Genomic DNA, 12,212 nt, shown 5'->3' with positions numbered 1-12,212 from the left:
AATGTTCTAGATAGAAGTAAGAATGATCCTTCACAGTATTTATTATACTCTAACACAAAAGTACATTCTTGATGGAAGTGTGTAAAATACACATCCTGGACAGCCATCACCTCAGACAGGAAATATCACAGCCTTCCTAGTAAGTACTTGTGAGCTACCACTCTCCCAAAGTGACCCGGCGTCCAGACAGCAGCCTGGGGCGCTGCATGCGCAGAGCTGCTCTTGCCGCCATCACTACAGCCATCCCTAAAGCTCATTGCTACACGCCCTGCCCTGTGAGCACAGCACAGCTGGCTTCTTTCCCATCTGAGCCTATCATGAAGGGCGCTCCTCCGAACACTGCGGCACAGAGCCACAGAGCGGAAGCAAGGTCTCTGCTCCACCCAGGAAGAGCGCAGCTGGATTACAGGGCAGGCAGGAGCTGCAGATACAAAACTTCACATTGTTCTCCAAGAGTCTCCCAAGTGCCTAAACTGATTTATGTCCTTTGTAACTAGCACTCCAATCATGGACATCTGAGTTAATATTGGGATATTATTTGGGTTTTTTTTTTTTTTTTTTTTTTTTTTGCCATTCTGTGATCAGGATATAGTGATCTCACATGGAAATACATGCCTTTTCCCCAAAGGCAAAGTAATGAGTATAAATAAAACTTTCTGACGTGTGTGTGCACGCGTGTGTGCATGCACAGAAATGCTGCTCTGGAGAGTTAGAAACCTTTTTCTTGTAGCATTTCAAACTTAAATTAAAATTTACACAGTTACACACCTATTATTGAAAATATAGTAAGAAATAATCTATTGTATATCAAGTAACGGCCCAACTGAAATCAATTTTCTTTATGTTTTTACTGTGCCTTTTTATATTATGATTCAGGTGACTAAAAATAAAACATATTTTTTTTTTATTAAGAAACAAAAACCAGAAGGGGAAATTTCAAAACAAATGTAAGTATTACTACATGTTAATTACCAAGACTTCACTCAGAATATTTCTTTCATTCATTTTTTTTTTTTTTTCAGATAAAACAGTACCTGGTCTGAGGTAGTCCGAAACTAGTTCCCACACCAACGCGAGGTAGATAGTTCACCACTTTCCTTACTGTGGCGGAGTCTGGGAAGTTGAACATTACAGCAACTACAACAAGTGAGTTGTAAAAATTAGAATATACTGACATCCTTTCGGGAAAACTGACTTCTTGATCAATGGAATATTTACTCTTGTTCAGGTATCTTAAATATACTTAGTGCTATGTTCTAATGTTATCATGGAAATATTCTGCAGGCGTATAAGTTTCATTGAAGGACTCCATTGCCATACACAGGAGTTTTAACATAATTACAGAAAAGCTAACAATTATTCCATTGTATAACATGAAACTGAGATTATATAATGACAACTGTAAATATGCATATTCTATGCTCAGAACTCCAATAAGTGGAGTTTTCAGAACTACTTCAATTAAAATTTACACACTTACACACCTGCTATTAAAAGCTACAAACATAGCTTAGAAATAATCTAGTGTATATCAAATAATGGCTCAATTGAAAGCAATTCTCTTTATCTTTTTACTTCACATATTAATGTCAACCAGAAACATTTGTGTCTTGAAATAAAAGTTTTTCTCTATGGCTTTTAAGCAAACTTAAAATGCTTTCTAATAATTTCTATTTAGGTAACTGTACATGGACAAGAGTATCAAGAAGCATCTAACAATAAAATACATTTGATATGTTAATTTCAAGTCATATTAAATACCTACCTTTAAGAAATGATAGTCATAAAATAATGAGAAATTCTAAGATATTAACTTATTTGGTCTCACAATCTCACTAACACAGCATCGGAGTCACACGCATCTACAAACCCTCGAAGGGGGTCTTCTGCTTGGTTAGAAAAAAAATCAATTTGTAACAAAATTAACCATGTTGCTGTTGCTTTTAAACAAAGGAATTATTAACAAGTCTTAAGTAAGCAGGAGACTGCTCACTAAGCACATACAAAGGATTGTAACGTCATGGCATGTAATGTTGAAATAAGGCTTCCTTATGCACCCACCAGTATGTTCAATATAGAGGACAGATGAAAGAATAAGCCACTGCAGGCTATGTCAGAAGACCTAGGCTGATGAGACATGACAGAAAACACACAAGTGTCTTCGGAGTTCCAAAGAAGGAAAGAGGATGAGAATGAGCAAGTGACACAGGGGAAGGTGACCACCACTGAAACAAAGTATAAAGTAACTCTTCTAAAAGGGTGCTTGCACTGGAAGAAAGTTTTGCAGATTTCCGAGAAGCTTATGAAAAGTAAATGTCCACTAAATGTGCTTGTGTTCTCTGTGAACCCCTCCATGATGGGGGTATGTGTGCATATGATTATGTTTTCTGTATAGATCTAAACACGAGAGTACAGAAGAAACAAACAATAAACACCTGCCTACGTATATACACGAGAAATGTAACAAAGATACCAAGTCTGTGCAATTCTACTCATATAAAACAATTTCCTTCAAGCTCAACATCTCCACCCATCCAGTCCTGATGCATCTCATAAGGTTCCATTTTAAATCCACAACAAAACTTTAGCTCGACTTTTAAGACAGGACAACTTAGTATCATTTTCTGACTTTTTAAATAAATAGCAATAGTTTAGATAAAAGATACACGTGAATCATTTGATTATATTCTCTTGTCCCCATATGTTGCCACTTATTAGAAGTAATCAAGACAATGCTGAGGACAAGAAAACTCCACAGCTGATTCAATAGTAAAATCATTGTTGATTTGTATTTATAGAGCATTGCACCAATTCGTGAAATAGTCAAGAAAACAAAAGAGCTACAAATTATTCCAAAAGTGATGGGGAGGGGGATAAAAATCACATGATGATGGGTGAGCGTAAGAGTCGAGGTCAACAGGGCAGAGGGTAAAACTGCAGATCCCATGTAAACAGAAACAACACGGTGTGTCCACCAAGGACAGCCCGAACGGGGCAAGCCAGCTTCCAACAAGGCATCTGCAGCATCTTACCTCTGTTTGCCATGAAGATCTCCAGGGCTGTATTTTGCAAAAGATAACGACGAGAAAAGATTGATCTTATCTCTGTGAACAGCCATTTTCCATGCAGGCCTTCTGTATATGCCAAGATCTAGTGAGAAAAGGATAACCCCAATTAAGTCACAGAGTTCCATTCTGTTACTGTGGTGTCCCTCCAATTAAAATATAAAAGGCTCTATTAAGAAAAACATTTTCTAAGAAGAGTAACTTAATAGGTAATGAAACAGTTTGAAAAGAAAGGAGGAAATGCATTGTAATCTGTGAAAAAAGTAACTTAAAAAAGTAGAGTGAATTTATTAAATCTCTTATTACAATTATATATTTGGGCTTTTCAAAAAAGTAATCTATTCTCAGGAAGCCTTATTAACTGATTACTTTTAAAACTTATTAGAGAAACTAAGCTTCATATAAAACTTCAAAAGTAAGAATTCAAAAGAATATGCTTTTGACCAGTTATAACAAAGGATTTTACATATGTGATTGTAATTTGTCCAGTGGTGTCTTTCATCTTTTACCTTTTATGTTAGTTCACCACTCTCAAAAATTTTGAGGTCATTGGTAAGGAAAAAAAAAAAAAAAAGGAAAACACAATGCTCAACTGTATAAGGCAGTAAGTATAGTTTAGCCAGCCAAAGCTAAACATAACCCTGCAAACATGCTCAGCGGGTCTCAGAGTAACTCGTTACAATCCTTGTCATCCCATGTGACAGACACAGTTGCTTAAAATGCTTTGCGAGTCCAAGGTAATCCTGTCTTTAGTTCTAAGCCACTTTGTTGCTTTGTTATTCAAGGTTTGTTTTCAAAAAAGATCATTTAAAAAGCTTAATTATGAGAGTCTGAAAGGAAGTCAGATTCAACACTTCTCCAAGAAAATCAAACGCCATTCTTATCAAAAGCTCATCAAAATCTATGAGGGCAATTAAGCTAGAAGTAAAGATACATCTCAGTAAAGCAACGCCCACTAAGAAATACAAATGAACAAACTGTGACTGAGGTGCTGCATGACAGGGGCAAACATAAACTATGCGCAGAGCAAAATCATGGCTCCCAGTGACTCACCCTACCCTCTACCCTTCGCTCATTTCCATCTCCCAGAGCTGAACTACAAATGAATCTACATTCTTCTATGCAACATGCAGGTTCTTAGAAATTAAAAAAAATAAACAACTTACTTCATTCAGTTCTTTTTTTCTTTTATATAGAAAGTTATCTATTTCTGGTTCATGAGAAATTAGAAAAGAAATATAATTTTGAAAAGTTCTATAAAAACTTCAAAGACCCAGACAAGTACTCATCCTGCAAAGTAGCAACAAATGTACTTCTCAGTTCCACCACTACTACAGACAAAGTCAAGAGAAAGAAAAGGGTGTAATGAAGAAGGATCAGGTTGGGGTTTGTTTGTGTTTTAACTCCATGTCGACTTCTCTCCCTGGAATGTTCTTTCACACCTTGAGGCAGACCTACTGTCACAGCTGGAGTGCTGTTCCTTTGTGACGTCCCCAGGCAAAGCCAGCCTCTCCACGCTGGTCTCCATGGTACTGCCTATCCTCTCAAGTGGTAACGCGTGTTTGCTTACCTCCCGCCTCTCCTGCTTTAAAGGGCAGAATCTAAGTTTGGGTTCAGGAAAACTTGCAAGTATACTCTCTCTGCAACCTTAACAATACCACACAGAGCACCGCTGTGAAGGAAGCCTGGCAGCCTGAGCCCACACACGGTGCCAACTGTCTCCTCCTCCTTCCTCTTTCTTTCTTTTCTAGTGGGGGAGGGGAGCACACATACTATCATACGAGAACTTTGAGCAGTGGGAAATGCTGAGAAAATGGCTCTGTAGATAAACACTCAGTTTTCTGATTTACTAGGAAAAGTAAATGGTAGTATTTCCTAATTTAAAGTAAATATCCAACATTTCCTGTTGTTGCCTGGGTTCTAGGCGTGTGAGTTGACCACCCTGGATTTGCCAAGAGTTAAGAACATATTATGCATATTTTTATAAACTTGTAACAACATATCTAATGATTCTGCTCCTAAGTAAAATGTGACGTGCTAATGACATGTTAAATACGAAAACAAACTCTGCTCACAAGTTAGTGGCAGGGTCTAGTTCCTCCAAGTTCTCAAATCCCCAAGTCCAGGTCTGTCCTTCAAGTCCACACTGTCACGCTCTTCAAAAGCACGCTGCACACCTGTGGTCCCAGCACCCAGAAGGCTGAGGTGTGGGGACTGGGAATTTAAGGCTTCTCCGGCCTACAGGTCAAGATCTGTCTCTAAAGAAAAAGGGGCTGGGCTTAAACTAGAATTTGATTCACTGGAAACTAAATAAACTGCCTTTCTTGTCCTTTATTCAGATTAACATTGAAAGAAGAGAACCAAAATAAACAACACAGAATCCCTTAAGCACCGTGACATGCTAGAAGTACTGTAGAGCGGTGTAAAAATTCCATGTTTCTTAAGCACAGAAACCTCTGGTACAACCGACTGCTCACTGCAATGATGCCAATGCTGCACAGACATGGCCACACAGCCAGCTACTGCATTCTAGATTCTCCACCCACACCTGAAACACGTATGCTAAAAAGCTGTCCTTAACATTTTAATATATGCAGGTAGTTCTACGTTAATCAAAAATTTCCTGCACGCCCTGATTTAAAGAGCTATTTCAAAAGTCCACCTAAGTCACAGTGCTACCTTCCTTCACTGTGCTCCATTCCTACGGACATGGGGGCTGAGAGCTACAGACAGCAACAGAAGTCCCATGCAGACTCAATCTTATAAAATCTTCCTCTTTTGTCATACGGTTGAATACATTAGAAATTAAAGCAGAGCAGATAGTGTTGAAATCCCCACCTCTAACATCCCTGGTCTGCTCTCTTTTTCCTTGGGGCACCCTGCCACCTCTGAGGTCTATCATTCACACGTGCATTCAGATTTCTCACATATGTGTTCCAAAAGCTGAAGCTGGTGTTGCTCTATATGCGTCCAGATTGAAAGAGTGTCAAGGTGTACTTCCAAAGTTAAATATAAAGTCTCAGAATATTTTCAAGCCCATTAAAACAGAAGAAACAGAAAATTGTGTAAAATTGTCTAAGGAGTCAAATTTTAAAATCTTAACAAAAAAGAGCCAAATTAAACAAACAAACAAACAAACAGAAACAAATGGGAATGCATGTATAGTCACCTTGTAGCCTAAACAGAAACGGAGGCTCCCTCACTAAGGAATTTCTCCCCGAAATCGAGATAATGACATTTCTGGAAAGGGTTCATTAGGAAGGGATGTCAGCACTGGAAAACAGCAGAGGCCTTGGCTGAACACAGGTTTCATTTCTTCCTGAGACAGGAGTTGTGGGCCTGGTCTGAGGCCTCACTTCAAAGTCTCTAGAGTTCAATTAAAACTGGATTAGGTAGAGGCAGACCCTTCTTTGGGACTTTCCGTTCACTGGAACTCTACATATCCTGACAGCACCCTAGACAGAGGTCTAGCCCTCCAATGAATCAGTTGCTATGGCAACCATATCATTACCATTGCTCGGCAGTTATGACCCTGAGTCTAGAAAAGCTTGAAAGCCTAAGCCCACAGCATTCTCTCTGAATTCTTATCACTTTAGTTTTATTATTGTTAGAGTGATTAGCAGTAAATTCAACTTTCAAAAATAATTTGTTCTAACAAAGCTGATTTACATATTAAATTTTAAAGTGGGTGTGTTAGAATAGCAAATCAGAATTTACATACAATATACAAATACATACTAAATTTTTCCTATTAAAAATCAAGTCCAGCTTCTATGAGAGGATATATATATAAATTATATTCTCTTAAAATGCATGTATCTTTTTCTACTCTATATATAATTTCCTGATTACATACAAAAATTCTTTCATCATGCTGCAGTTATTCTTAGCTTTGAAGTAAAGCATTTACTTCTCCAAAAAGTATAAAAATAAAAACCCACAATTTTTTTATTGCAACTAGATGATACTCTATTTATACTTTCAAAGCAGATTTTAAATATCTAGCTATGCTTGTATAGTACAGTAATAGTAAAGGGGCAAAGAAAGGAAGGTTTTGTCACAAACAAAATACCCTCAGTAAAATTTATATATTCTAGCATTCTTCTAGAAGGAAAAAATTATATGGAAAATATTTTACCTAAAAAATAGAAAATAATTCCACCAAAGTCTGCATGTACAAGATCAAGAGGCAGAGCTCTATGTAACTGGAATTAAGAAAGGCTATTTTAAAAACACACTTAGTAAACCAGTCTAGCATAACCGCTTTTAAACACTTCTGAATTTCAGTAGTTTACTCATTCAGACAACCCCATACTGATTTCTGAAGAATTTGACAATAAGAACCATAAAAATCACATAATAAATAGCAAGAATAGTATCTGAAATTCCACAATATAAGCATTTTAAAACCATATAGACATATTTACTGTCAAGAGAGATGTCTTAAATCTAGTGTATAAACCATAAGCGAACCATGCCACCAAGTAACAATGGCACTCTGCCCAGCTGGAAGTTAAGGGCTGCCCGCTGTGCACATCCTAGAGCACAAGCTTAGCCCACCACAGCGTGAGTGTGCAAGATATTCCCGGAATCTTTACAACAAAAGCACGTGCTCAAAACTACTCTGCGATATGCGTGGAATACATCCTGGTCCTAACAACTGCAAAGTTAGATTAGTGATGGTTTTTATATTAGACTGCAGTTTCCTCTACAATGGTATCAGAATGAGCCTCCATTTTTCCAAATAATAGTAAATTCAAGCTGTTGTAAGGATTTCTTTATCAGCCACATGATTTTTAGTGTTTTACATATATGAATATATTCTTAAGCAAACTATAATTTTTTTTTTAGATAGTGGAGCATGCTGCTGCTTCTAGCGGAGTTTAAAATGGTGATTTTGTATGACTATAATACTTATGATTTTGTTATGACGGACTATAATACTTAGAACGTCCCTAAGCTCCCCAAGCAAAACAGCAACAAAACAGAGAGTCATTAACATGAACAAAAATGACCTTTTAAATTAATTATGAGTTATTATTTAATCTTCATCTAAGGATTTTCTCCTGCAACTCTATGATGTAGCACAGCATTTTCCTTAACATTTCCACGGGTGACAAATTCAATTAAATATATTCATTACTCTAATGTTCTACTTGGCAGTTTTAGTCAGCATGAAAAATTAAACATATATTAAAAATATGCCGTATGACCTTTGTATTGATTGTCCTAAAATGGCTTTAGCCTGGGTGTGGGTGCTGGGACAATTGGGAGGGAAGAGAGAGAAGCATACAAGTACACACACTCTTATGTTTTCTCTTCCAATTACTGAGGGAGATGATAAAACCACAGCAAATGATGTATCAGCTCATTTTATCTTATCGCTTTGGGGCTAGGTGACAATGAAGTTCATATTTCACTGGCTCCCATTGAAGATTGTGAAAATTACTTGCCCTCATGACCTGGAATTTCACTAGAAGACAGAAATTTCTCTTCTGCAAAGTAATGCAATTTTTCAGATGTCAACCTTTAGCCCAGCTTTAAAAATTAATTTCATTTATATTAACCAATGATATTGATATTTTCACAGAACGCTCTTTGATACATGAAGCACTGACTGGCAAATTGATGTTGCTTTAGATGGGCAAAACTATTTTACTTTAAGCTGCGATGGCAGGCAGATTTATGGCAAACTGAAATTCCCATTTCATAACTTAATATTTGTGCTGGAGCAATGTACCTTTAAGCCTTTGGCCTGTAAATAATTCAGACTACTTGATTCTATTTTATTTTCAACATTCCTCAGCTTAAAAATAATTTACATTCTATATGATACATTATCAAATACAGTTTTTAAACTAGTATTTTCTATATATCTTAATGAGTAAATATTCAAATAAAAGTAATAAGTTAAAACAAAGAACGTAATTGTCTATATTGAAACTAATTTTTAATTCAATTATAAAATTTTATATGTGGGTTTTACAGGTTTTTTGTTTTTTTGTTTGTTTGTTTTTAAAGACAACAATCCTAACTACAACACAAAACATTAATAGGGTATGGTCATAAAGAACACAGATGTTTGGTATTTGTTATCTGTAATAGTACACAGGGAAACAGTCAGCTATAAGAATTTGCTGAGAAAGAACAGAATGAACTTAGAAACAAAGCTGAATTCAAATGGACTTACTGGGGTTTGAAGATATCATTTAAAATGGAAACACAAAGCCACAGAAAAAGGTTGCCATTTGCTCAGAACACAGGAGCTGCAGAGAGGACCTTCAGCATAAAAGATTTTCTATGACTGATTCTCTAAACAAGGACCATGCATGGAGAGGACCTAGACCCCCTGCTCAGATGTAGCCCATAGGCAGCTTAGTCTCCAAGTAGGTTCCCTAGTAAGGGGAACAGGGGCTGTCTCTGACATGAACTCAGTGGCTGGCTCTTTGATCACCTTCCCCTGGGAGAGCAGCCTTACCAGGCCACAGGGAAGATGATGCAGCCAGTCTTGATGAAACCCTGATGAGACAGGCTAGGGTCAGATAGAAGGGGAGGAGGACCTCCCCATCAGTGGACTAAAGGGAGAAGAGAGAGGGAAGGTGGGACTGGGAGGAGACAAGGGAAGGGCTACAGCCAAGATACAAAGTGAATACACTGTAATAAATACAAATTAAAAAAATAAAAATGGAAATGAAATTTTTTTCTGTATAGCTACACCCCAAAATAAATGTTATGATGTAACTTTAAAAAAAAAGCCCTTTAAAGTTACAGTAATAACACCACTAACGGCCCTACAGCTGGTATCTTAACATGTTCTTAAACACGCTTTCAGCTTTCAAACCCTGCCTGGCAGGCACTGTCACAGCAAAGCCCTTTATTTTACTAATAAGGCAGCATGGACATGGGCATCTACGCTGACAATATCAGAAAGGCGCTGCAAGAGTCACTTCTTTCTATATGAAAAATCGCTTCTGGATTTTTATGGTGACAATATACAAACTACTTTTCTCCAAACATATTTATTTGTTTATTTCTGGGATGGCACTCTCACTAAGGCCGCAACAGAACTTTTATGTGGTGCAGACCTAACCTGGAATGATCTTTTTATTAATCTATCTATTCACTTATTTTTTGTGGTGCTAAGATCACACTTGAGGTCTAAAACATGCTAGACAAGTATCTTACTTCTGAGATAGTGTGTTCTTTTCGAGACAGGGTTTCACTGGGTGGTTCAGGCAAACCTTGAACCTTCTACCTAGCCAGGATGATGCTCCTGCCTCTGCCAGAAAACTGGTGCTAGAGGCAAAGCACTGCTAAGCCAGCTTCAAAGTTACGTTCCTCCTTAGACATATTACGAGTACAGTAACAGCGCTGTCAATTTTTAACTTTTTCCACTGAGATTGGTCATGTTCAGTTACTTCTCAAAAACTCAGGAAAATAACATACACCATTACTGTGTTCAAAGTACAAAAATCTTGCTCATTAATCAACAAACTGAGTTTCTATATTCATGAATTTTTATTATTTAACACATATACATGCAATTTACTAATAAAACCACGGATTTTAAACATATTAGAGTATTTTATAATGTATAGTTTCAAGTAGCCAAGAACACGTTGTGTTCTCAAGGCCAGCTCTTCTTCACACTCAGTCTCAACGTCAAAGGCAGACAAGAGCTTTTCCATCTTCAGAGTATGGTAGGTGAGGTCTGGTCTGAGGAAAAGGTCATGTCCCACTCTGTTTCCTGTCAGTCATGGCTGAGTAGCTTCTCCACACCATGATGGGCTCAAACCTTTGAAAACTGTGAGCAAAATGAATCTTTTTTCCTCTTCCCCATGAAAATTCTTCCCTTGATACCTGAATACATCTTAACAGAACAGCAATGTCAGCCTAACGCAAGACAACTCATTCTCTTTGTATCCACTGCACTATAATGCAGCCACTGAAAGTTTCTCTTCTAACCCTGTCACCTAAAATTGATTAAAGGGAAAACCTTTTACGTATCTTTAAGAAATGATATTTGCTGTTTAAATAGCAAGGAGAAGAAATAAAAACCCTGCAGAGCAAAAGGAAATGACATGGCTGCAATGAGCGGCATCCCTGCAGCCCCCGAAGAGCCTTTGAGGGAGCTTTCTTCAGCTGCTCAGCTTCGTGCGCCCTGCTTCCCGCTGAGGCTTACAGGACACAAACAGTAAGCATGTCTACAATGGAGTGTCTAGCTAAATATTTAGTCCATGCTCAGCTTTGGATATAATCTTCTGAAAACTGTTTTCTTACAGGATATACTACCACAGCACTTTATGAACACAAGTTAGGCAGGATTCTAAGTGTTAACCTCGCTTCACTGAGAAAATCCACGGTTCAACATCACTGCTGTTCATACTCTCCTACAGTTACAGCGAGACGAGCCTGGGTCAATTTTCTACAAGCACCTGGGATCACCTCAGAACTATGTACGATACAGAATGATAGATGGGGGGCCAGCCTGGCCTCAGAAAATAACCACAATCTTATTTTGTGTTCTTGGTTATGGGGGGGGTGTACTGAGGTTTTGCTTGTTGAGAAAGAACTTAAAGTTGGGTGAGTTGGGACGGGGAAGGTTTGGAAAGACTTGTGAGAGGGGGAATATGATCAAAATATGTTTATATTTACAAACTGTTTTAAGCAATAAAAATATAATAAAAGGAAACAAATCCTAAGAGCAGATTAACATAAGCATAGTGTCATGGTATCGGGTTCTATTCCTGTGAGCAAAACCACCATGGTGTGTGGGAGTTGGGGAGAGTATTTCATTTACAAGTTCTAATCCATAATTTGGGGGAAGCCAAGTCAGGAACCAGAGCTTTGGAGACTGCAGGAATTACCAGGCAAATGACTAGCCCATGCGTATAAAAATTTAAAAATAAAACATAAGAATAAAAAACAACCAAAAGCTCTCGAATTGTCTCCTAAAATTGCTATGAGCAATACCAAGAGCTCCACAGCCAGGAGGAATCACAGGCATCACTCACTGTTCACAGCTCACTGGGTAGAACACTTAGAACCTTACTATATCCCAGAAAACACACATGAATATTTATAGGAACCACAACTGGGTTAAATTCACCACAGCTAGCATTCAATTAAAAATGACCATATTACACA

General features: G+C 37.7%; 1 protein-coding gene across 3 annotated transcripts in view; it reads right to left on the bottom strand.

Moving 5' to 3' along the window:
• The window catches only part of Lrba (LPS responsive beige-like anchor protein), a 495,461-nt gene that overhangs the window by 150,334 nt on the left and 332,915 nt on the right, over positions 1-12,212 (bottom strand). For all 3 annotated transcript variants that reach the window (XM_060378522.1, XM_060378523.1, XM_060378524.1), the window contains 2 exons: positions 3,033-3,150; positions 1,035-1,137 (listed from right to left, as the gene is read on the bottom strand). In XM_060378522.1, coding sequence (XP_060234505.1) covers positions 1,035-1,137; positions 3,033-3,150 — 221 coding nt within the window. The remainder of the gene's footprint in view (positions 1-1,034; positions 1,138-3,032; positions 3,151-12,212) is intronic.

Source organism: Meriones unguiculatus, chromosome 2 (assembly GCF_030254825.1).
Source record: "Meriones unguiculatus strain TT.TT164.6M chromosome 2, Bangor_MerUng_6.1, whole genome shotgun sequence".
NCBI lineage: Eukaryota > Metazoa > Chordata > Mammalia > Rodentia > Muridae > Meriones > Meriones unguiculatus.
This window is presented reverse-complemented; position numbering and strand designations above follow the sequence as displayed.